The 26,423-nt window shown below is 40.0% G+C and overlaps 1 protein-coding gene and 1 pseudogene across 11 annotated transcripts in view; both read right to left on the bottom strand.

Annotated features, from left to right (window-relative positions):
* Window positions 1-26,423, bottom strand: part of PTER (phosphotriesterase related) — an 80,916-nt gene that overhangs the window by 17,812 nt on the left and 36,681 nt on the right. For 7 of the 11 annotated variants that reach the window (XM_063610176.1, XM_063610177.1, XM_063610173.1 and 4 more), the window contains 2 exons: window positions 11,949-12,427; window positions 10,148-10,413 (listed from right to left, as the gene is read on the bottom strand). In XM_063610176.1, coding sequence (XP_063466246.1) covers window positions 10,148-10,413; window positions 11,949-12,380 — 698 coding nt within the window. In that variant the 5' untranslated portion in view covers window positions 12,381-12,427. Of the gene's footprint in view, window positions 1-10,147; window positions 10,414-11,948; window positions 12,428-21,177; window positions 21,306-26,423 lie in introns of all 11 variants that reach the window. The other 4 variants (XM_063610178.1, XM_063610175.1, XM_063610172.1 and 1 more) reach the window with 1 other exon arrangement.
* LOC129492458 (uncharacterized) lies at window positions 23,234-23,395 on the bottom strand (annotated as a pseudogene).

Genomic DNA, 26,423 nt, shown 5'->3' with positions numbered 1-26,423 from the left:
TGATCACCTACTTGCAATCAGCCATGAGCTGGGAAAGCAAACACAAATAACACCAGTCCCATCTTGGAAGAAGTTCAGTATCTACTACAGAAAAGAGACATGGAAACAAATACTTGTTGTACAGAATTTACCAAGTGTCATGGTAGGAGTGCTGCTAGGAACTAGTTTGGCAAAGAGAAGGAGATAACAAACAGTGGTTGGCTGGTTCTGGAAAAGCTTCATAGAGGAGAAAACCCCTGGTGAATTGCATTTTGAAGAAAGATTCTGCTAAATAGATAAGGGGAAATAGAACATTCATAGCAGAGAGAATAGCATGTGTGAGATGCATATAAGGACAACCAATACAGGGCACTCAAAGACATGGTCAATGTGGCTTTGGCTCAGAGACTGTGAGCATACTGGAAATAACGAGAGATAAGGTGGAGGGAGGCGAGGGAACCAGAAGACTTAGACCTTCGGATTTTGTGCCTGAGACAAAGGTGACCCATTGGAGGGTTTTAAGTCAGGATCAGGGATATAATTAGATTTGACTTTGGAAAGATCTAGTGGACTGTGGAGGCTAGATCTGGGACCAAAACTAAGGGAGGGATTTGTGTTTGGAGACTTATAATAATTCAAATGATAAATGAGGGGCTGAATTCAGAGAACACCAGAGTGGATAGGAGAGCTTGTATTTGGAGGTCTTTAGGCTAACAGCTGGGTAAATAGCGCTGCTATTAGCCAGATTACGGAGCACAGCAGCAAGAGTGAAGGATGAGGGATTGGCACCACAGGGACAGCCATGCAGGAGGAGAATCACAAGCCTGTCTTGCTTGGGCAACTGATTAGATGTTGGCACCATTAAATAACAAGAACAAGGAGCAGGTTGTGAAACTCACAATAGACTGGTGAAATAATTATGTCACATATTAATGTCACTGCACAAATAAAGAAATGAAAACATGGGTCTTCTTTAAAGTGATCAACAACGCAGGTATTCCAACTCCTAATCTAGTGCCCTTTCCATTGTGCTGAGCTTTGATTTAATTGTAACTCATCAGCCATTTGACTCTGTGAAGTCCTTGGGCAAGTGGTGGGTCTGTGAGGGCAGCTCTATGTGGCTCATGGAGTTAGCTCAGGCCCTGACATCGGAATTTATCATAAATTGCATTCCCTGATAAAACTTACAGACTTGATCAAGTATGTTTTAAAAATTGGCATACAAATAAAATAGCAACAGAATGCTTATATATACAACTGATTTATTGAAAAAATTGTTGAATTTCAGCGACTGATCATTAAAAATTGTTTACCAAAAAAGTAATTCCAGGCTGGGCGCGGTGGCTCACGCCTATAATCCCAGCACTTTGGGAGGCTGAGGTGGGTGGATCACTTGAGGTGGAGAGTTTGAGACCAGCCTGGCCAACGTGGCAAAACCTCGTCTCTACTAAAAATACAAAATTGGCTGAGCTATCGTGATAGTGCACTCTTCTAATCTCAGCTACTTAGGAGCCTGAGGCACAAGAATCACTTGAACCTGGGAGGTGGAGGTTGCAGTGAGCTGAGATCGCGCCACTGCACTCCAGCTTGGATAACAGAGCAAGACACTGTCTCGAAAAAAAAAAAAAAAGTAATTCCAAAAAATCTTTGTCCTCCTCCCCCTTGAGTTTATCAATTTAGAACCAATGAATATTTGTAAAACTATATGGAATTCTTAATTTTTTAAAGTTTTTCAAAACTACTTAAAATAATTACTAAACTCAGCTAGACTTATACACTTAATAACCTAAAATTAATTTTAAAATGTTTATAATGCAATATTTTAAAAAAGCAAACTACTATAATCGAGTGATTATAACCTAATTTACTATACTCTGATTTGATATTAACATAATTTTAAAACATTATTCATGTATATTCTTACACTGCTAATGACAGCTCCACTGCAACTATGAGATCTGAGAAATTCTTAATTGATGGAATTTAACTGATCTCAATTAATTAAAAATAAATTTAAATGTCAAAAATAGAAAGTAAATAGAGATGATGTAAGTTTTTAATGTGTGATCTAAACATTGCCTATGATTAAAAATACATAATTTGCTACTTCCACTAACAATTTGCCAAGAATTTTACTTTGATCCAGACTCAAGCCATAAATGAGAGTGGTACGTTTGCATTAATATACTAGTTTATGCCCAAATACGTAGGTATTTTAAAGATTTATTTTTTATGGGATTCTTTTTGCATGAAGGCATGACTTTTATTGAATAATATTTTTGATATTGGAGAATAATTGGGAATGAAAAATAAAAAAAAATTCAGTTTGCTATTATCTGTATTTTAACAAGCATCTCCCCCACCACTTTATTCAGTTCTCTGACTGCTTGGGTCGTTAAAGAAATGTTTAATGACATCATAGGAAGGAATGACGTCACTCTTTCAATATTATGACTTAAGTGTAGGTTTAAGCAAAAGGAACAGATGGCTGCAAGAGAGAAAAACCCTTGTTTAAATTAGACTAAACCCAGAAGTTGGCTCCAAATTACAAAGTGTAATTAAAACTTTATTTTAGAATGCATTTCACAGTTTATACATCCCAGGAAGAGCTTTTTACCATATGAACTCTTCAGCTACCAGATAGCACAAAAGAGGTTGCGTTTTTCATGTAAGGCAATACACGGTTCAGGGAATGACGGTATTGAGGAGAGTGAAGATAAATCTCATAGACGTGGCAATCCTATTTGTTAAAATGTCACATTTCATGGGAATGGTGTCAGAGTCATGAAAAATTGCTTTAGAAAAAAAAGTACTCGTGGAAGGCTTTGGTGGGTAGAATGTACTGGATAGAGCACGTGGCCAGCGTTTCCCTTTCACCAGGAAGGCAAGTCTGCCCAAAATAGTATAATTTGGGATACTCCACAATTAATTATTAATTATCACCATAACTTTATTGCATTTTATTTGGCACTATTTATGAATATAAAGAATTTTGGTGCATTTTATTTTGTCAAATATTTGCCTGGATTTCTTTCTCATCCCTTTTCCTTCTTTCTTTCTCTCCTTTCTTTCTCCCTCCCTTCCCTTCCTTTCTGCCTCTCTCCCTCCCCCTTTCCCTTTCTTCCTTCCATAGGTTATACATGTTGAGGGAAAATACATAGTAAGCAATAATTAGGACAGAGGTGGGGAAAATTTGCATAACACTTTAGAGTTAAAAATAATTTTTCTGGCTGGCTCAGTGGCTCACGCCTGTAACCCCAGCATTTTGGGAGGCCGAGGCAGGAGGATCACTTGAGGCAGGAGTTCAAAATTAACTTGGGAAACATAGCAAGTCCCCATCTCTTTTATTCTTAAAAATTAAAAAAAAATTTGTTTTTAAGAATAAAAGAAACTCAGTGCCATATTCATAGGATTCTAGATGTTAAAAATACATGCACATAGCATTCCAATTGTTCTTAAACACCACTGTATTACTTAACTATATCAATATGTTTTGCTCAATTTCAGTTTGTCAAACATTTGCTTGGAATTGTTTTTGAATGACTTCCCATTAATTCACGAATATTCACAGGGATTAAATGTAAGTTCCAAGGAAACCACGTAATTATTTTTTGTGGCTTTTCACAGAAAACCTTAAGGTTAAAAATCACCGCAATTATAATTAAATAATGACTTTGAAGGCAGAGAGTGGGTTGTTCTTCAGGCTACAGCCCAGCGTCTGGTATATGGTAATTAGACATGCAAGTATTTGTGGAATGAATGAATGATGTGATATTCCACTCTCTTATTTCATCTAATTAAGAGCATGAAAAAAATATCAAAATTATAGCTTTCCAAGAGTTTGGCCAATTTGGCACGAATGATCAGAGGCAAAGGGAATAAAATGCGCTGTTGGCCAGTTCCCTAAATGTTTCCCTCTTGTTGTCTTTCAGAAACCCTTAGGTCAACTCCTCTACCTTCCTCAGCTAGGAATTTTCAAAGACAGTGATGCGCTATTTTCCTTCACTTAATTATCATTGTGCCCTTAATCAAACCCTAGGCCCTGAATTTCTATCAAAGCCCTTTGGCTTGTTGAATAGATAATCAAGTAGAAAAAAGATTCAGGCACACAGCACCTGTCTGTTGCCCCTCCAGGGGGCTCAAAAATTTAATCAGTAAGTAGTTGCTACCCAAATACCTGCCAGCCATGCTGTTTTACTCAGCTTTCATTGGTAAATAATTTTGTCATCATAAAAATACCTACAGCTACTCTGATAGTCCATTAAGGATAAAATCTTGAAGATGAATGGCAAAAAGGATATATGTGGGGTGTTTTTTTTTTCAACCGCATCTAGCCTGTATTAGATCGGAGGCCAAGGCAGTGCTATCATTACATGTCACCTGGACACGTGGGTAGAGTTTTAACAGGTAGTAAAATTATAGTAAGTGATTGAAAGGCAGAAAGCCTTCATAGATTAAGACCAAGCAGTAACACTTAAGTGCCAGGTGCTCTTTTCCAATAAATGTTGACTTTGGGTGGCTGTAACCATCAAGGGCAGCCCCCTGCAATGTTCCCTAGGGTTAAATTCACAGCAGCCAACAGGCCCATGTTTCTTAAAGGGAGCAGATGGTTACGGGACGGCCTAGACACTGAAGCAGATTTATCTTGTCAAGCTGTTATCTCTTAGTAAATGACCTTAAGCAGGTCACCAATGGTCACATGACAACAATGTAGCTCAGAGGTCTCCTAAGGTGATGGCCATTCATTAACTCTTCCCTCTCAGGGTCCCAAATGCCCCTTTTGGATAGCCATGTAGCAATTTGTTGTTGTTGTCGCAATGTGTTTATGTGTGTGTATGTGCACCCACACAAATTCATGAATCCTAATGAAGATTGTATATCTTCAAAAATATTTACCTGCTTCAATGTGATTGGGGGCATACTATAATATTTTATTTTTCTATACTCAAATGATGGAAATACCACTTTAAAGGGGAAAAATAAACTGATCATGGGTAGGTAAGACTGAGGGTCAGTCCAATTGGAGAGTCCCAGCATTCTAGAGGCGGCTATGAAGCAGAGCCACCGCCTGATTATCTTCCAATCACAGGGTAGCTTCAGAGCCTTTTTTTTGGTTTTTAATGTCTGAAAAGGCATGGTGGGGGAAATGAAATGATTTGCCATTTTGTTTTGGTTTTTATTTTTTGGAGGCGTTGTTTTGGGGATGCAGGTCTGTTTTGTGAGGCTTCTGTGCATTTCGTTGCATGAAATACATGCCCTTTGTGATTTGTCCCCATTACAGAAAGCTGAAGTCCTTGGCCTTTCAGTATGGCTCAGATTGTATGCACAGCCCTGCAGACCTCAGAGAGTCTGTGAGAGGCTGACCCAGTCAAACTTCAGCATGGCCACTGTCTTGCTGGGAACAGCCACTTCAAAGAGCTAACAATGCCTGCATCTGCCTCCCTGATTATTTTTTTCTGTTACTTTATTCGGTATGCTTTTCCGAATGCACTGCTTTTTCTAAAGCCATGTTCCCTAGCTGCCTCCCTACTGAAATGCTCATACTTTCAGGTATGTCTTTTTCATGCACTGGAACCCTGCATAATCCATCAGATAGGTACAGAATGGATGGCTGCTCTAGCGATGGTCTCAGAATTCTCTAGAATGTTCTGAGTTCATCTGATGTCAGGTCAACCTTTCCATTCTGTTCTGAGCCATTCTAGAGAGATATATTGAAACTGCAGCCACATGGAAATCTGGTAATGTATCTTTATTGTTTAACAGAAAAAAAATACATATGTGTGTGTATATACATAAATATATACATATGTGTATATACATAAATATATACATATGTGTATATATAGGTGTAGTGTATACATATATGTATATCACTAGGCAATAAAGAAAACATTTGCAATTTATATATTGTTTGATTTTATGAGCAGGGAGGTACTACTGTGGTAGAAGTAAAGGTTTATTTCACATTTTCCAATGAAAGCTTGTTTTCCACTTGTGCCAAGCATAATTTTCTAACTTACATACATGTCTAACTGTAAATAGATGGAGATAGAAAGATTCTTCTTTACGAATCATCTTGAGCCAGTTTCAAGCAGTATGGCAGACTAGATGTTCACAGAAAACCTTTCCAGCAGAATGCATGTAAAATACTGCATTATATTGAAGAGAGGGAAAAAAAACACCCTATTTTGAAATGCTTGGTTTAGCTGGTGGGAAAGTAACACTTACTTGCTCGGGGGACAGAGACAACAAGAGAGCTGAGAAAATGAGGAATAAGTTGAGACCTAGAGCTAGCATTTGCCTAAAAGGTATTAATGAGCCAAGTAAGAGAGAGCTTGGGCTTGAACTGAGTAGGAGATCAGACTGGAGACATATAAAGGGCTACTCCCTTTATATGGAAGTCAAAACCCTTGAGGATGAAGTAGGTAAAAATTTGGCCCACAAACAGTTTTTGGAGATTACAGATGGTCCCTGGCTAGTTTGCCTTAATGCTTTTTGGACTTTACAATGGCGTGTATGCAATACACATTCACTAGAAACCGTACTTCAAGTACCCAGAGAAACATTCTGTTTTCCACTTTCAGTACAGTATTCAATAAATTACATGAGCTGTTCAACACCGTATTATAAAATAGGCTTTGCGTTAGATGATTCTGCAGAAGTACAGGCTAATGTAGGTGTTCTGAGCATGTTTAAGGTAGACTACGTTAAGCTGTGGTGTTCGGTAGGTTAGGTATATTAAATGCACTTTCAGCTTACAATATTTTTGACTTACAATGGGTTTACTGGAACATAACCCATCTTAAGTCGAGTGGTATCTGCATATATCTTTCTCAGTCTTGTCTTCCAGTGAAAGGAAGGTAAGTTAAGAAAAAGTCTCCCTTGAGAATCCATAGCCCCATTCCTGCACTTGCTAAGCTGAGGGGTCAGAACTCATAGCACCTGTGTTGGTCTAAGTCTCTCAAGTCTAAAATTTAGTTTAAACAGTCACAAAAATCTTTATGTGATTCCATCTAAATGAGGTACCTAGAGCAGTCAAATTCATAGAGACAGAAAGTAGAATAGCATTTGTCACAGGCCTTGGGGAGTGAATACACTCAACATTACTGAACTGTACATTTCAAAATGTTTAAAAGATAAATTTTATGTTATGCACATTTTACCACAATTAAAAAATTTAGTATAAATTGTCCCACGTAGGTAGTGCCACAACTGCCCACCAGAAATAAAAAATAACCAAAACAAAACAGGGGTAAGGGGAAACCAACCTAACGCTCATAATAATTTCCAAGAAGACTGATCTCACAACAAAAAGTTTTACTCTAAATTATAAGGAAATAACCTCATATAAATGACAGCCAGAAGAACTAGTAAATGATATCAGAGTAAAAAAAAGGCAGTAGAAATTAGATTTATCAATTACAAGTTATACATTGTATGTTTAATATTTTTTTAAAGGTTGAATTGAACCCATGTTGAAAGGAAAATAAATTATCAAAATTAAACAAGCAGATTTGAAAAGTAACCAACTAGAACTTAACAGGTAACAGAAAAACTATATAGTTCTCAATATTATAAACCAAATAGATTGGCTAAGCGACAGATTGATTCTACTGGAAAGAGAAGTAGTAAATAGGAAGATCGAACGGAAGAAATTATAGCTCAGTGATGCAAGTGGATGGAAATACGAAAGAGATGTTAAGAAATACAGAGCATAGGTAAGAAAGTCCTACATATATCAAATTGGAGTTTGTGATACAGATGATAAACAACATGTGAGTGAAACAATATTTAAAGAGATAATGGCTGAGGCTTTTCAGAAACAACGAAAGATACATCCTTACATTCAGGAGTCCCAAGGAATGCCAAGCACGCAGTTAAAAGAAATTTATGACCAGGTACAATGGCTTATGCCTATAGTCCCAGAAGTTTGGGAGGCCAAGGTGAGTAACTTGCTTGAGCTCAGGAGTTTGAGACCAGCCTGGGCAACAGGGCAAGAACCCATCTCTACAAAAAATATAAAAATTAGCCAGGTGTGGAGGCATATGCCTGTAGTCCCAGCTTCTTGGGAGGCTGAGGTGGGAGGACCACCTGAACTTGGGAAGTTGAGGCTGCAGTGAGCCAAAATCATGCCACTGCACTCCAGCCTGGGCAACAGAGAGAGTCTCTCTCTCTCTCTCTTTCTCTCTCTCTATATATATAAATTAGTAGAAATGCAGAATACTTGAACGTGATAAACAATTATGTTCTAATAGACATACAGAACACTTATACTGTGTAATAACTGCAGAACACAATGCTTTTAAGAATCTAAAAAAATTTTATAAAATTTAAAAGTATTAGTGTAATACATTTTTGAAGGTATGACATATATCACAGTGTTTAAAAAGTATCATCCTTACTTAATAAATTTGCTACATATATCCCATATCATACAAGGCAACATTATAAAATACATTGTTTTAAATTCAAATTAAGCTGTCCAAGGTCTTACACCAATGAGAGTCAGAATTGAAAGTTCTCACTGGGTCCAAAGAGTCTAGTTTTCACATTCTGATGCAGTACCTCTGCGACCAGTATATAGAAGCACGCCTCTATTTTATCAGCGCAACCAGAAGATTCCTGAAGATACCCAAGTATGGATCTTGATACCAACCCGGTTGCCAGGAGAACCACCTTTACCCTATTGTGCCTCAGTTTCCCCATTAATACTGACTTCTCTGTTCTGCTATAACTACAACTTGTTTATATTTCCTGCACATGATTTTACAATATTTTTTATTAAGTAGAAGAATTTTTTTTTTCTTGAGACAGGGTCTTGCTCTGTTGCCTAGGCTGGAGTGTAGTGGTGTGATCATGGTTCACTGCAGCCTCAGAAGGACAGGCATTTTATCCATACATTTTGCAGGACTGTTAGTTTATTAAATAGCAATGTGTCTGGTCTGATAATCAGGATTTATCAATATGTTAATATGGCTTTACTCCAATAGGCAAGACAGAAGTAACTATATTATTAGTCTCACTGGTGCTGTATTAATTCTGTAATAAATTCAATTTAAGGCTAATGAGTAGCCTTAGCAACACTGTTAGACGCGTTCATAAAATTAACAGCAGCTGACATTTCTCCATTTCGTCATTTATTTTACTGTCCCCTATGCATCTAAAATAATACGTAGGGATTAAATGGTGAACCCCAACAAGATAGGACCATATTCTAACTCTTGGAACCTCTGAAAGTGACATTATTTGGGGGAAAAGTTCTTTGCAGGTATAATTAAGTAAATGATCTGAGATGAGATTATTCTGGATTATCTGGACAGGCCATAAATCCAATGGTAACTGTTGTTGTAACAAACAGAGGAGAAGACACAGACAGTGAGGAAAAGGCTATGCAAAGACGGAGGCAAAAACTGTAGTTATGCAGCCACAAACCGTGAAACAGCTCGATCCGAGGCTATGGAAGAAGCAAGGAAAGATTCTCCCTGCAGCCTTTGGAGGAAGCAGGGCCCTGACGATGTTTCATTTCAGACTTCTGGCTTCCAGAACTTTGAGAGACGAAATTTCTGTTGTTTAGGGGCACCCAGTTTGTGATAACTTGTTACAGCAGCAATAGGAAACTAATGCATGATACTAACCAACACATGCTATACTTATTATTTTTTATAATTGCATTTTCCAAAATTCAGATGATTCATATCACAAGTGACACAAATGTGAACATTTATATTTGCGGTTTTCTTCTCTGGGTGAAACCAGTGACGTTCCCTCCCTTTATATGTGTGATAACTTTATTACTCCAACTACTGGTAAACATTGAGCAAGTGGAATTGGCAGCTACTTTGATAGCATCCCATGAGACAAAGAAATGAAGGAGACAGTGACACCTATTATGAGTTATAAAGGATTGAGTAAATTAAAGGAAATGACTTATGCAAAATACCTTATGCAAAATACCTAGGATACTATCTGACACAGAGGAGGGACACAAAAATGGCAGCATTGACTTTTACTAATGTCAGTTGTGAAACTTTATAAATACTACCTTCCATATTGTTAGTGGTTTTCTCTACGTGATTAGTATCGCATTGACTGATTACTGTAGATTCTTAATTTGATCATGCATTAATTATATGGCGGTTTGCATCCATTTGTAAGATAGCCTGCTTACCTATCCAGGTGCGACATGACTGTTTTGGAGATGTCTGCACCTGCTTCTTGCAATATTCGGATAATCTGAAATGGTGCCCTGGAGCTCCGTCCAGGATGGATAATAACAGGACAACCAAGCTGAGCCTGGGCATGAGCTGTGGCCTGGAGAACCTTTCTTTCACTCTCAGTCAAAGGCCAGGAGCAACCAATTTCTCCAATAACGCCACACTTGATACTGGTTCCATCAGCTCCATGGAGAATTTCATTCATAAGGACATCGGTAAGCTAAGGAAGAGTGAGAAGGAACATATTTTATAGGTTGTGAAATTTATCAAAATAGATCCACCACAGTATGTGAATGAATTTATTTATTTAGTCATTCATTCTTTTAAAAATGTATTCAATATTTATCAATTAGTACTAGCCAAGGAAAAAGGCATTCTGTTGGCCAAATGACAAATCAACAAGTTGCACTAAATCCAAGATTAGATAATATCACACTGTGATTATTTAACAAGAAATTTATAGCTTTAGGAAGCTGGAGGGGGACAAAGTGACTTAATGAGAGTACCTTCAGAGTGAAGCAAGAAAAATCTATAACTTAACCTGGGGAGCAGCATCTAGAATATAGAAAGACCGCCAATGAATTGAAACTATGTCCCGTGTATCAAGTCATTCTTTTTCTTTCTTCTTTGTTTTTTTTTTTAAAGAAGCAGAGGTCTCACCATGTTACTCAGGCTGGACTTGAACTCCTGAGATCAAGTGATCCTCCCATCTCAGGCTCCCAAGTAGCTAGGACTACAGGCTTGCATCACCACACAAGGCATCAAGAAATGCTTTAATTCTCTCCTATTTATTCAGTCTTTTATCACAGACAGCATAGAAAATTCACAGCACACTATACTACTATTACACTTTTTGGTTCATATGTATAGTTACCACTAAGAGTGGTTGGAAGAATATATAATCCTCATCATCAGCATAGTCTTTAAATAACATAAATATATTTAAAAAGTCCTGGTTGGAAAATAATGCAGAAAAAATTTTGAAATACAAAATATTCTAGAGAGTAAGTGATCTTTCGCAAAGACTGAGCTGACACCCTATGCCTGTCATGCAGGCAATGGAAGATGCATATGAATATATACATATATGTGTAAACATGTATAAATAGATACATGTGTGTTTAGAAAGAGAACACATACATATGCAAAAAAGGTTTTGCAGCTTATTCTCTTTGTCCCTAAACAATTTACTTCCTTCTGCCCATTCTTGTTTAAGACCATATTATGACAAAACACAGGGGAATGAATTTCCTTCCACCTCTCCTGTTTTGTGAAAGGAGAGTGAAACATATTCACAAATGTGCCAAGTCTTTGCCTGCCAAGTTTCACCCTACAGTGAATCTTCATTGCTGGTTATTATAAAATCCAGGGTGAAAAAAAAATTGAGGTAGCATAACTGAAGATGGAAAAGTGAGGTTTACAAATAGACTGTGGTGCCAACACTGAGGACAGATACGATATACACAAATCTAACTATTACCACGTTGGATTTTCCAGTGACCAGTGCACTAAGATCTCTTTCCTTGACACTTATTATTATTATTTTCTTTTTTCTTTACCACAAGGCTTGCTTGCAAAATTGGCACTTTCTTTATGAAATACAGTGCTACTAACTGGGGCCCCAACTGGCAGATGTCTTTGCTAGCTAGCAAATTTCTGTAGCATGCCCAGCTACCTCTGAACCCAGGGCATTTCCAAAGTTCTGGCTGTTCTGAATTTACGAACAAATATTGTCAAAGAACTTAGGCTTTTTACCTGCTCCACTGACATGGCCCTGGTCTCTGAGGAGTGGGTTGCATCCACATAAAACCCGGCTCCGGATATGATATGGACGCCAGTCTCTTCTGCAAGCCTCTTCAATGTCTGCGGGTCTCGGCCAATCCCAGCGGTTGTGTTTTCCACCAAAGCCCCTCCACCATTAGCTTTAAAATACAACAATTCTTCCTTTATGGCTTCTGTCTCCTGATTTAATTGAAGGTTTTCTTTATGGGAATAGGCGTTTTTCTGAATCCAATATAAATTCTCCATCACGATAGGTTCTTTGGAAATAGCTTCTTGGCACGGGTGAGGTGGACAGTAACAGCAGTCAAAGGTCATGGCCAAGTGTTCATGGGTCAGGGTGCGGCCCAGTTTGCTCGGCTCTACAAGGCCCAAAACGGTTTGGACTTTTCCACTTAAGGAAGACATTTCTGATGGTCCCACCAAGAGATGTTCTAAAAAGAGGATTTTTTTTTCTAAAAACAAACAAACAACTACAATCAGAATATTTAACACACACATAAACCCTTGTCCGTAAGGGGTGGGAGGCTGTGAACATATACCCATGTAAGAAGGCAAATCAACAGAAATAGAGATATGATCTCACGATCCTGCTGACATCAGAATCTATCCCCACTGCAGATCTAAGTGACATGCGTGGTGTTAATTGCCTCCCACCCCTTCTACTGGAAGTCCTCTGCCTGAGTTAGTCCTAACCTTATCTACTGGAAATATTCTTTGATATTCAGTTCACTTTTCTTTAACTTAATTGTATCTCCTAGTCATAGCTATGCATTCTTGGATAAATCAACAATAATTATAATTTAAAAAATTGGGGCACAGCCAAGATGGCCGAATAAGAACAGCTCCGGTCTACAGCTCACAGTGTGAGCGATGCAGAAGACGGGTGATTTCTGCATTTCCATCTGAGGTACCAGGTTCATCTCACTATGGAGTGCCAAACAGTGGGTGCAGGACAGTCAGTGCTGCGCACCGTGCACGAGCCGAAGCAGGGCGAGGCATTGCCTCACTTGGGAAGCGCAAGGGGTCAGGGAGTTCCCTTTCCTAGTCAAAGAAAGGGGTGACAGACGGCACTCATCCCTGGGATGCAAGGCTGGTTCAACATACACAAAACAATAAATGTAATCCAGCATATAAACAGAACCAAAGACAAAAACCACATGATTATCTCAATAGATGCAGAAAAGGCCTTTGACAAAATTCAACAACCTTCATGCTAAAAACTCTCAATAAATTAGGTATTGATGGGACGTATCTCAAAATAATAAGAGCTATCTACAACAAACCCACAGCCAATATCATACTGAATGGGCAAAAACTGGAAGCATTCCCTTTGAAAACTGGCACAAGACAGGGATGCCCTCTCTCACCACTCCTATTCAACATAGTGTTGGAAGTTCTGGCCAGGGCAATCAGGCAGGAGAAGGAAATAAAGGGTATTCAATTAGGAAAAGAGGAAGTCAAATTGTCCCTGTTTGCAGATGACATGATTGTATATCTAGAAAACCCCATTGTCTCAGCCCAAAATCTCCTTAAGCTGATAAGCAACTTCAGCAAAGTCTCAGGATACAAAATCGATGTGCAAAAATCACAAGCATTTTTGTACAGCAATAAGAGACAGAGAGCCAAATCATGAGTGAACTCCCATTCACAATTGCTTCAAAGAGAATAAAATACCTAGGAATCCAACTTATAAGGGATGTGAAGGCCCTCTTCAAGGACAACTACAAACCACTGCTCAATGAAATAAAAGAGGATACAAACAAATGGAAGAACATTCCATGCTCATGGGTTGGAAGAATCAATATCGTGAAAATGGCCATACTGCCCAAGGTAATTTATAGATTCAATGCCATCCCCATCAAGCTACCAATGACTTTCTTCACAGAATTGGAAAAAACTACTTTAAAGTTCATATGGAACCAAAAAAGAGCCCACGTCACCAAGTCAATCCTAAGCCAAAAGAACAAAGCTGGAGGCATCATGCTACCTGACTTCAAACTATACTACAAGGCTACAGTAACCAAAACAGCATGGTACTGGTACCAAAACAGAGACGTAGATCAATGGAACAGAACAGACCCTTCAGAAATAATGCTGCATATCTACAACTATCTGATCTTTGAGAAACCTGACAAAAACAAGCAATGGGGAAAGGATTCCCTATTTAATAAATGGTGCTGGGAAAACTGGCTAGCCATATGTAGAAAGCTGAAACTGGATCTCTTCCTTACACCTTATACAAAAATTAATTCAAGATGGATTAGAGACTTAAATGTTAGACCTAAAACCATAAAAACCCTAGAAGAAAACCTAGGCAATAGCATTCAGGACATAAGCATGGGCAAGGACTTCATGTCTAAAACACCAAAAGCAATGGCAACAAAAGCCAAAATTGACAAATGGGATCTAATTAAACTAACGAGCTTCTGCACAGCAAAAGAAACTACCATCAGAGTGAATAGGCAACCTACAAAATGGGAGAAAATTTTCACAACCTACTCATCTGACAAAGGGCTAATATCCAGAATCTACAATGAACTCAAACAAATTTACAAGAAAAAAACAAACAATCCCATCAAAAAGTGGGCAAAGGACATGAACAGACACTTCTCAAAAGAAGACATTTAGGCAGCCAAAAAAACACATGAAAAAATGCTCATCATCACTGGCCATCAGAGAAATGCAAATCCAAACCACATTGAGATACCATCTCACACCAGTTAGAATGGTGATCATTAAAAAGTCAGGAAACAACAGGTGCTGGAGAGGATGTGGAGAAACAGGAACACTTTTACACTGTTGGTGGGACTGTAAACTAGTTCAACCATTGTGGAAGTCAGTGTGGTGATTCCTCAGGGATCTAGAACTAGAAATACCATTTGACCCAGCCATCCCATTACTGGGTATATACCCAAAGGACTATAAATCATGCTGTTATAAAGACACATGCACATGTATGTTTACTGTGGCACTATTCACAATAGCAAAGACTTGAAACCAACCCAAATGTCCAACAACTATAGACTGGATTAAGAAAATGTGGCACATATACACCATGGAATACTATGCAGCCATAAAAAATGAGGAGTTCATGTCCTTTGCAGGGACACGGATGAAACTGGAAACCATCATTCTCAGTAAACTATTGCAAGGACAAAAAACCAAACATCACGTATGCTCACTCATAGGTGGGAATTGAACAATGAGAACACATGGACACAGGAAGGGGAACATCACACTCCGGGGACTGTTGTGGGGTGGGGGGAGGGGGGAGGGACACCATTAGGAGATATACCTAATGCTAAATGACGAGTTAATGGATGCAGCACACCACCATGGCACATGGATACATATGTAACAAACCTGCACATTGTGCACATGTACCCTAAAACTTAAAGTACAATAATAATTAAAAAAAGGAAAAAAAAATTATTCAGAATCAATAACTTACATCCAAACTAACCATGTATCAGTACTGTTTCATTTGTCACTTTGTAGCTAAATTAAATATCCCGAAGCAACTGATCTTTCCTCCTTTATTTTTCTTTTTGAGGGAGAGTCTTGCTCTGTTGCCCAGGCTGGAGTGCAGTGGTGCGATCTCAGCTCACTTTAACTTCGCCTCTGCCTCCTGGGTTCAAGGGATTCTCCTGCCTCAGCCTCCTGAGTAGCTGGGACTACAGGCATGTGCCACCAAGCCTGGCTAATTTTTGTATTTTTAGTAGAGACTGGGTTTCCCTACGTTGGCCAGGCTGGTCTTGAACTCCTGACCTCAGGTGATCTGTCTGCCTCGGCCTCCCAAAGTGCTTGGATTACAGGTGTCAGCCATCGTGCCTGGCCACAACTGATCTTTCTACTGTTCTTCCACTACCCAAGCAAACAAATTTCTGTTGAAGGTCCATTATGTGTCAGAAATTAGAGCCATAAAGAAACAAAAGACGAGATCTCTGACTCACATGACTTCATAGAATATGCCCCTCCCCAAAACAACTGAGGAGCACACTTGGTTGAATAATGAAATAACGACAATAAACGAACCTCTGCAGGTTGAATGCTTGATTGTCTAGGGCACACAGAAACACACTTCAAAAATACTGAAAAGCAAAAATTCTTAGCCATAATGAAAGCGATTGTGATTTATTGAAACTGAAATCGGCTAGCTCTAAAAAGAGCAAAGCCCTCTCTATCCTCGATTTGCTTTCATTTCTAGCACAAATTAAGTGTTCACCAATGTCTATCAGTGATACGAAGAACTCCAATTCCACTGTTTTCCTTTAAAAGTACATTTCCTTTTAAAAAATTTGTTTAAATTAAAGATTAAATGGCCAGGTGCAGTTGGCTCATGCCTATTATCCCAGCACTTCTGGGAGGCTGAGGTGGGAAGATCACATAAGGCCAGGAGTTTGAGACCAGCCTGGCCAACATGGTGAAACCCCCTCTCTACTAAAAATACAAAAATTTGCCGAGTGTGGTGGAGTGTGCCTGTAATTGTAGCTACTTGGGAGGCTGAGGCAGAAGAATTGCTTGAACCCAGGGGGCGGAGGTTGCAGTGAGCTGAGATCGTGCCACTGCCCTCCAGCCTGGGAAACAGAGCGAGATTATGTCTCAAAAAAAAACTTAAAATACATTTCCTAAATGAACGGTTTATAAAGGAACAAGAGCTACTGAAAACAGTGAGGACAAACTCCTGCATGGCCAAGAGCAAAACCAGGACTCGAGTCCCACACTCTGGGAACTGAAGAAAAGGAGCATCACGTGTTTCCAAGCTCTCAAACTGTTCCTTCAAACGACATTCTGAAGTCATCATTTCCCCCATATCCCTTGAAAGCCTTCTTTGCCTTCCATTTTTTGTCATTTGTAAATTAAAATAACAAAGCACATTTCATAGACTGTCATAAAAACAAATTAGATACCACAGGCAAAAATACCTGTAGATGCATTTGGCACACAGCCCATATTCAACAAATAGTAGCTTTGTTCTGCGAATTCTAGCAACTATTCATGTATTTCCTAGATTATTTCTTTTCAGACGAAGTGGCTGATGAGAGGGGAGATGATTTGGGGGAACAACGGGAAAATTTGTGAAGGGTACAGTACACACGGTAAGACAAGGTGAAAACAACACCAGAGGTCAGAGGGTGACAGAATTGTAGGCCAATTTATAGCAAGCCACTGCAATTATCTGGAACTCAGGTGTTTGAGACATACTGGCTCATAAGGCATAAATGATGGATTTAGACTTTTGGACAGAACTTAGGACTTGTGGCTAACATGGCCATTGATTTTGTTTGATAGTGCCTTTCTGGAAGCCAAGCTTCTATCAGCTAGGCAATTCAAGCGGTGGCTAGGAGAAGATCAGGCAGTGTCTGTTCAGAGAATCACCACACAGCTGCCAGGCACTATACAGGGCAATATTTTCCATTGATGATGGATAGGAATTTACTGTTCAATGTCTTATTCCTTGCTACTGAGAGCAAGAAGTATGTAGTTCATGCCTTCCGTTGATGAAATCACAGTACCATTAATAATAGATGCAAACTTCCATATGGGTTAACTGTGCTGTTTCTTTCCTTCCGGCTGACCATCTTACGGACGTGTTCCAGAGAGTCACAGAGGGGCAGAAACTGAGCTAAATTGATAAAATGCTATCACTTTTGCTAGAAAAGTACCAAACTGCATATTTAATTGATGTATATTTGAAAGAGCAATGTTGGTACGTTTCAAGCTCACAAGCTGTGAGTCTTTCTGAAAAAAAAAATCACTTAAGAAATGTCATCCCTTCTGGGAGATTCCTCTAATGCTCTCAGGCAGAACTGGCTGGCACTTCCTATGATCACACACAATGTAACCTCCACGCAAAGGATAAGAAACGATTAAAGAACAAACTGTAGCCAACATTGCTCTAAGCTGGAATGTCTTTGAGTGGGGTGGAGTATGTATCTAGAATACACGCTTCCTGTGCAGTGAGGGAGCCCTTTTCCGTCTGCATTCAGCTTGGAGGTTGCTCTCTTCTCAACATACAGGCAAGGGGCTATTCATGGCCTTCCGCCACAGAGCAGAGAGTTCACAGAACAAGGAGGAAGGCAAGGAACGATGAGAGCAGCTATACCCAATGGTGCAAACAGGACTGGTTGCCAACAAACAAAGCAGGCTTCTGGCATTTTCCAGAGTATGCCTGAGAAGCTTAAGCATCACTCACATACACCGGCACAGAAGCTATTGAGAAAGCGGGTAGCCAGAGCTATAAACACATGGGTCAAAAGTTCTGTTGCACTTCAAATGTGAAATTTGAACAATCTGAGAGACTGAGGATAGACTGCAATTACTATTACAGCCTAGCCCAGGGGAACAACTTTCTAATTCTGATGGATCTAGAACTGAAAAAGAACAGGTTTAAAGACAAAAAATAAAACGGACAAGAGAAGAGAATCAGAGAACAGTACTCCAGCACAGCTGAAAGCCAGAAACGATAAATAGGATTTGTCTTATTTAAAATATGCATGTTTAAAATATGTGTATTCTAAAACTATATGCATAAATCAACTTCTACAAAATATTTAGACAATTCACCTAATTGTTGAAGATTTGGTGTGCAGGACGGTAGTTTGGGGGCAATTTTAGTTCAGTTTCACTAAGAGTTCCTCACAGCTATTGCACCCTGGCCATTATACTTAAGATGATTCTGTCCATGTAGATTGAATATATTTTTCAGTGGCATTTTGAATTTCAGAGGGTAGGACTTTCCAGAACTCTATTTCACCTGTGAATGAGGAGAGCTTCTCTTAACTGCAATACACTGTCCTTATTTCATAAACATAGGCTCTTCTCCCACCCCGATTCTGTTATACCCAGCCCTCGACCTGGTTGAAGGTACTCGTCTAATAATTTTAAATGCAATGGTCAAATCAGGTCAGGCACAATGGCTCACGCCTGTAATCCCAACACTTTGGGAGGTCAAGGCAGGCAGATCACTTGAGGCCAGGAGTTCGAGACCAGCCTGGCCACCATGTTGAAATCCCGCCTCTATAAAAAATACAAAAATTAGCCGGGCGTGGTGACACATGCCTGTCATCACAGCTACTCGGGAGGCTGAGGCATGAGAATCGCTTGAACTTGGGAGGTAGAGGTTTCAGTGAGCCAAGATTGTGCCACTGCACTCTAGTCTGGACAACAGAGTGAGACTCCATCTCAAAAAAAAAAAAAAAAAATCCAATAGTCAAATTAGAAAATTGAGTTTTGGTGGATCAGTTTTAAGTTGAGTTTCCCAACTCCTCCCCCAACCATGAAAGGTCTAATTCTTATCATACACCCCTTGTTTCATTTTACTCATAGTATTAGGTTGGTGCAAATGTAATCACGGTCTTTGCCATTGAAAGTAATGGTAAAAACCACAATTACTTTGGCACCAACCTAATAGTTTTGTGTCTCTGAACAAACACTAACTGACAAAAAAATGGGAAGGCATCTCAGGGTTTTAGGCAGATGATATGAAGTGAAGAGCCTGGTAGCCGTGTATGAATGGATGAAGGGAGGGGGCCCGTTGTACCTGAAGGGAGCCCCATAGGATGTCGCTATTATCCAGAAAAAATCAGGTAGTGTCTTGTCTGAGATGACACCAGTGGAGATGGCAAGAAACCAGAAGCAATAAGAGGCAGAGCAGATGGAACTTTCTAACTGGACTTGCTGGTACTATAAAAGTATCCTCCAAATAAACGGACTTCTAAGAAAAAAGTGCTGTCTGGCCCAAATAGATCAGCACTTCTATTTTTTGAAGTGTTACATCACAGAGCGCGGCTGCACTCTAGAAACACTGCACTTAACGCTGACATTTGATTTGTGACAAAAATATGTTTTAAATACATCCTTTTTTTTTTTTAAAGCTTGTTTGAATACTTCCATTGTGCATACAGGTTCAGACCTGCAACATGTCTTCTTTGAAGCAGCCTGGGCCTGGACGCTGACCAACGGTGACACCAGGAGTCCCTCCTTGGACACAGTCACCACGCTTCTACTCTCTCAGATATTAATGGTGTAATGGCCCTACTGCATGTGGATTTATAACTTTTAATATTAAACACTGTCAAAAGAATCAATAACCATGCCTGAATGAAGAGAAAGAAATCCCACCACTTCAGGATACAGAGCAATAATGGGACCCAGCAAGTTCTTTAAACTGTGACATAAATAAAGCAAAACTGCTCAGAGACACAAATGAGCAGCTTGTCGTTGGAGGAAAACGTTGGGTTTCATTCCCAAGCTTTCCTTTTTTTTTTTTTTTAAATTGACTAAGAATGTGAGAAAACCTGAGGAAATTTGCAAATTCTAAACAATTACGAGGACTATGGCAGTGATGCACCCAGGAAGTGACAGCGCTGGGAAAAGGCCTTTGCAGACAGGTCAGCCTGGGAAAGGTCTCCTCCTCTGGGTCAGCTCAGGCTTTCGCCATCCTGCATTCCTTGATGTGAGCTGTTCATCTTAAACTGGTAAGTAAATTCATTGAAGCCATTTAAAAACCCAGAAAACACATCAGACTCCTTGAATGAAAAAAATCAGCTTGTGGCTTCATTAACTCTTCAATTTAACATGGGCCAGTCAACCTCAAGTCACCAGGATTGAACAGATGGCCTTTGTGTAGACTGTGGTCTACAAACTTGTAACTAGTACCACTGGCTTCCCAAATTTCTCTGTTTAGTGGCCAACTGAAAACATGTGGTTTTTTTTGTTTGTTTGTTTTTAATGGGGCTGGGCATGGTGGCTCATGCCTGTAATCCCAGCACTTTGGGAGGCTGAGGCAGGCAAATCACCTGAGTTCAGGCGTTTGAGACTAGCCTGGCCAACATAGTAAAACCCCGTCTCTACTAAAAATACAAAAATTAGTCAGCCGTGGTGGCAGGCACCTGTAATACCAGCTACATGGGAGGCTGAGGCAGGAGAATCACTTGAACCCAAGAGGCAGAGGTTGCAGTGAGCCAAAATCGTGCCATTGCACTCTAGCCTGGGCAACAAGAGCAAAACTCCAATTCCAACTCCAAAAAAAAAAACAAAAAACAAAAAACAAAAAAACGGAAACAAAGGAGGAAAAGGGAGAAGGAGGAAGAAAACAGTATTTCAACCCAGATCAAAGTGCAACATTACTCACTATAGTGACATCCTAGAGTTGGGACAAGTGCAATATTATTGTCAAGACACTGTTGGAGTAACTGACCTTTAAATTTTACTTAATTTGAAAAATGGAGATCTCATCTCTGCCCTTTTCATTCTCAGAAGGTTCCACACTCAATGCCTTGAGAATGTTTGATGTAAAATTCTTGATTTTGCTAGCAACATATATTCCTGAGAGTGAAACATACACCAAGTTACTGGAATACAATGGTTATCACTTGCTTTTCTTCATAAAGAACTCTCCACGTTGAAGTCTGCCCTCTGCTTTTTCTACAGGGGATTTTCTGTCCCATGGAATCCTAGTCATAGGTTGCCTCCCAGAAATAGCGATACTTCGAGCCAGCTGCACAAGTGGTCTTTAGCTGTATTTGATCAGTAAAGTGCCTAAAATTTGTATTACTTTTAAGTCCTGGCAAACCGTAGACAAATGTTTGCAACATGTAAAATAATCTATATTCCTGTCACAGTTTCATCCGGAAGGCTATTCTTGAGGTGGTGAGGTCTAGTTGGTAAAACGATGGGTTCACAGGCAAGAATCCATGGCTCTTCACTAAATAGCTGTGTGGGTTTGGGCAACTTACTTAACCACTCCACACCTATTTTTCCCGTCTGTGAAATGAAGGGGTTGACCAGATAACTTCCAGATGGCATCCATGCATCTGTGATTCCTTTAACTTGAAATGGATTTTATTGACTACCTATAGATCATTAACTGACAATGAAAGCTATACTTCCAGAATGGATTTTTAAAAGTATATTTTAGGCTGGGCGCAGTAGCTCACGCCTGTAGTCCCAGCACTTTGGGAGGCAGAGGTGGGCGGATCATTTGAGGTCAGGAGTTCAAGACTAACCTGGCTAACATGGTAAAACCCCATCTCTAATAAAAAAAATGTGTATTTTATATGCATGTGCAGACATCTATCTATCTATCTATCTATCTATCTATCTATCTATCTATCTATCATCTATCTATCTATCGAAAGACAGAATGAATTTCCATTTCACGTCCTTCAAAGTTTAAAAGAGAACTCTAGGTCCAGCATGGTGGCACATGCCTGTAATCCCAGCACTCTGGGAGGCCAAGGCAGGCAAATTGCTTGAGCTCAAGAATTTGATACCAGCCTGCACAATATGGCCAGCCCATCTCTACTAAAAACACAAAAATTAGCCAGGCATGGTGGTGTGTGCCTATAGTCCCAGCTACTTGAGAGGCTGAGGTGGTAGTATTGCTTAAGCCTGGAAGGCAGAGGCTGCAGTGAGCCAAAATCACACCACTACACTCCAATCTGGGTGACAGAGTGAGACCCTGTCTCAAAAAAAAAAAAAAAAAAAAGAGAGAGAGAGAGAATTCTGGGATGGAACGGTGGTTTGAACAAAACCCCAATGCCAGGCACAGCAGCTCAAGCCTGTAATTTCAGGACCGTGAGAGGCTAAGGTGGAACAATTGTTTGAGTCTCGAAGTTTGAGACCAGCCTGGGCAACATAGCAATGCCTTGTCTCTACAAAAATTAGCTGGGCATGGTGGGGCACTCCTGTGGTCCAAGCTACTCTGGAGGCTGAGGTGGGAGGATCACTTGAGCCTGCGAGGTTGAGGCTGAGGCTGCAGTAAGCCTTAATCACACCCCTGCACTCCAACCTGGCCAACAAAGTAAAACCTTGTCTTTAAAAAATAAAAAATAAAAATAAAAAAAGGAAGAACCCAAAACTTGGAGTCTTGGCTCCAATCTTTTCTGGCTGTGTGACTGTGGAGCATTTAAAAGCTTCTCATGACTTAGTTTCCTCACTTGAAAACCAGAATATCTGCCTGATTAACTACATAAGATTTGAAATAAAAAGCAAGTGAAACGATACTTAAAAGCACCACTTAAATAATAAAGTATCAGGTAGGGCATGGTGGCTCAGGCCTGTAATCCCAGCACTTTGGGAGGCCGAGGCAGGTGGATAACGAGGTCAGGAGTTCGAGACTAGCCTGGCCATCACAGTGAAATCCTGTTTCTCCTGAAAATACAAAAATCAGCCAGGTGTGGTGGCATGCGTCTGTAGTCCCAGCTACTCAGGAGGTTGAGGCAGGAGAATCATTTGAACCCGGGAGGCAGAGGTTGCAGTGAGCCGAGGCCGTACCATTGCACTCCAGCCTGGGCAACAGAGCGAGGCTCCATCTCAAAATAATAATAATATTATACAAATGTTCAGGATTATGATTATTAAACTGATAAGAACAGACACTACACTTGTTCTTAGCCAAAAGGCCGAGAAGCGATAGGATTATGATTATACATTAAACTTTGAATTATTTCCAAATATTTGCTGAGTATCCTAGGACAAATCAGTATAAACTTTTCTTTCAAAAAATTAGCAATAAGGGGCTTAAGTTTATGAACCAAACTGAAGCTACAATTTGCTTATCCTGTAAATGAATTTCTTCATTTGAGGCCTGTGATTATTAAAAGTAGATTGACAGCTGCAATTGACATCACAACTCATTAGGTTTTTGGAAATGATGCACCAAAGTGACTACAGCTACAGGAGGTCCTCATTATCCACGGATAAGCAGTACTGGAAATGACGTTTTCGATGAATGTGCTTCCTACAGTACGTTAGCCTTCATGATGACCTTCAGTGCTTTCCAATACTCAAATCCTTGTGTAGCCCCCTTCTACCCTGTACCAGAGCTGGTCTGTGAATCACTTTAACCAACAGCACGTGAATAAAGTGATGCAAAGCCAGTTTAGGACCCATATCATTGGAAGTAGCTTCTGCTTTTGTGCCTTGTGAAACCTTGAGTTGCAATGTAAGAAGTCTGGCTACCTTCCTACATGGAGAAGAGGAGGCCCTGAGACAATATGGAGAGAAAGAGAGAGGCTCCAGCCATCCCAGGGCCCCCAATCATCTCGGCCTTGCAGCCGTCCCTGTGAAGGTAGCAGATTAAGTGAGTTATCCTGGACATTCTAGTCTAGCCAAGATCCCAAATGACGTCAGGCCCAGCTAAATGCAACAGGCAGAGTCTGACCAACCCACAGAATGATGAGGGACAATACAATGGTGGTTGTTTGTAACCTCTGGCTTAGGGTTGGTGCTATAAATGTGTGTGTCCCTCCAAAATTCCTATGTTGAAATCCTAATCCCCAGTAACAGTATTAGCAGGTAGGGCCTTTGAGAGGTGATCAACTCATGAAGGTAGAGGCTTCATAAATGGAATTAGTCCCTTTATTAAGAAGACCCCAAAGAGCTCTCTCCTTCCTTCCACCATGTGAAGACCCAGCAAGATGACCATCTGCAAATCAGGACATAGGCCCTCACGAGACACCAAATCTGCCAGGGCTTCGATTTTAGACTTCTCAGCATTCAGAATGATGAGAAATAAATTTCTGATTTGTTTTGTTTTGTTTTTTTGAGATGGAGTCTCACTTTGTCACCCAGGCTGGAGTGCAGTGGCGCGATCAAGGCTCAGTGTAACCTCTGCCTCCTGGGTTCAGGCGATTCTCCTGCCTCAGCCTCCTGAGTAGCTGGGATTACAGGTGCACGCCACCATGCCCAGCTAATTTTGTGTATTTTTAGCAGAGACGGGGTTTCACCATGCTGGCCAGGCTGGTCTCCAATTCCTGACCTCATGATCCACACACCTCGGCCTCCCAAAGTGCTGGGATTACAGTCGTGAGCCACCACGCCTAGCCAAATTTCTGTTTTTCTGTAAGCCACCCAGGCTATATGATTCTGTTAGAGCACCCCGAATGGGTAGGTGGTTTTTTCACATAGCAGTAGATAATCAAAATATAGAGACCAACACCGAATAATATGTCACTTTTAAAGGGCTTAAGATTTTATGATAAAAAAAATCAAAATAAGTCATCATTATAAATATGCCCTAATGGTTAGAACAAAGAATTAGTTGAGTGTTAGGTTTGGTGGGGAGGGAAGATAATTTTTCTGACAAAATTATGTGAGACTACATTCTTTTCATGACTTTGGTATCCCAGTGATGAAAAAAGTTTTGCAAAAATATTTTTGAAGACTATCATTTTTTTTTTTTACCAAGGTCCTCTATTAACTGGTTGTTATGCAACTTCTTCTATTCTGAAGCACTTGTCTTGATACCATTCCTACCAATTTCTCCTCTTGGGCTGTTAAGGGTCTAACTCCCGGGTTCAAACAATTTTCTTGCCTCAGCCTTTCAAGTACCTGGGATTACAGGCACATGCCACCACAACTGGCTAATTTTTGGTATTTTTAGTAGAGATGACGGTCCACTGTGTTGGCCAGGCTGGTCTCGAATTCCTGACCTCGTGATCTGCGCGCCTTGGCCTCCCAAAGTGCTGGGATTACAGGCCTGAGCCACTGCGCCTGGCCAGGTACTTTATTATTTAAGTAGTGCTTTTAGGTATCATTTTACTTGCTTTTTAATTCAAATCTTATGTGGTTAATCAGGCAGATATTAGTGAGGAAACTAAGTCATGAGAAGCTTTTATATGCTCCACAGTCACACAGCCAGACTTTGGCTTTGGAGGTATTTTGGCATTTCTCCAGTATCTCTTTCAGCAGCTTCATAACAAACTGCATCTTTAAGGTTTTCAGTTTTAGTTTACAATCTCTTTGCATCATATTACTTGATATTTATGAGCATTTACAGTATTTGGCCAGACACAAAGGAAAAGATGCACAGATGCAAGGCAGGAACAGAAAGTGGTATTAAGGACATAGGAATGCTTACGGGAGAACTTTTTTTTTTCAGACAGAGTCTCACTCTATCGCCCAGGCTGGACTGCAGTGGTGCGATCTCGGCTCACTGCAACCTCCGCCTCCCGGGTTCAAGCGCTAGGATAACTAATTTTTAATAGTCCGTTCATTTGTGCATAGATATGGTTTATCTAAGTAACTAACTGGAGTGTGGTGGAGAGGAGGACTCATAATGAATACATCATGAGGTTCCACAGTATATCCCAGCACTGCATGGATTTGTCTTCCTTTGACTTCATCAGGGGCTTCGTCAGGTTAGAGGTGGGGTGGGCAGAAGGTCTCCTTTATCCCCAATAGTTACATAGTATCTAGTATTTAGTTGGCATCAGTGAGACTCAGTTGAACTGAATAGAGGGAAGGAAAGTATAATAACTAGTTTAAATCCTAATTAAAGAATGAAAGAGCCAAACGGTTTATTCTAAAGTGAATAAAGTACAATGTGCTTTAACTCTAAAATTCCAATAAAGTTTTTTCCTTTTTTTTTTTGTTGACGTTTGCAAGGAAATTGGGCATGTAATATGGAGAGCTATGCCCTAAGACCTACTCAATTAAATT

Source organism: Symphalangus syndactylus, chromosome 10, assembly GCF_028878055.3.
Source record: "Symphalangus syndactylus isolate Jambi chromosome 10, NHGRI_mSymSyn1-v2.1_pri, whole genome shotgun sequence".
Taxonomy (NCBI): Eukaryota; Metazoa; Chordata; class Mammalia; order Primates; family Hylobatidae; genus Symphalangus; species Symphalangus syndactylus.
This window is presented reverse-complemented; position numbering and strand designations above follow the sequence as displayed.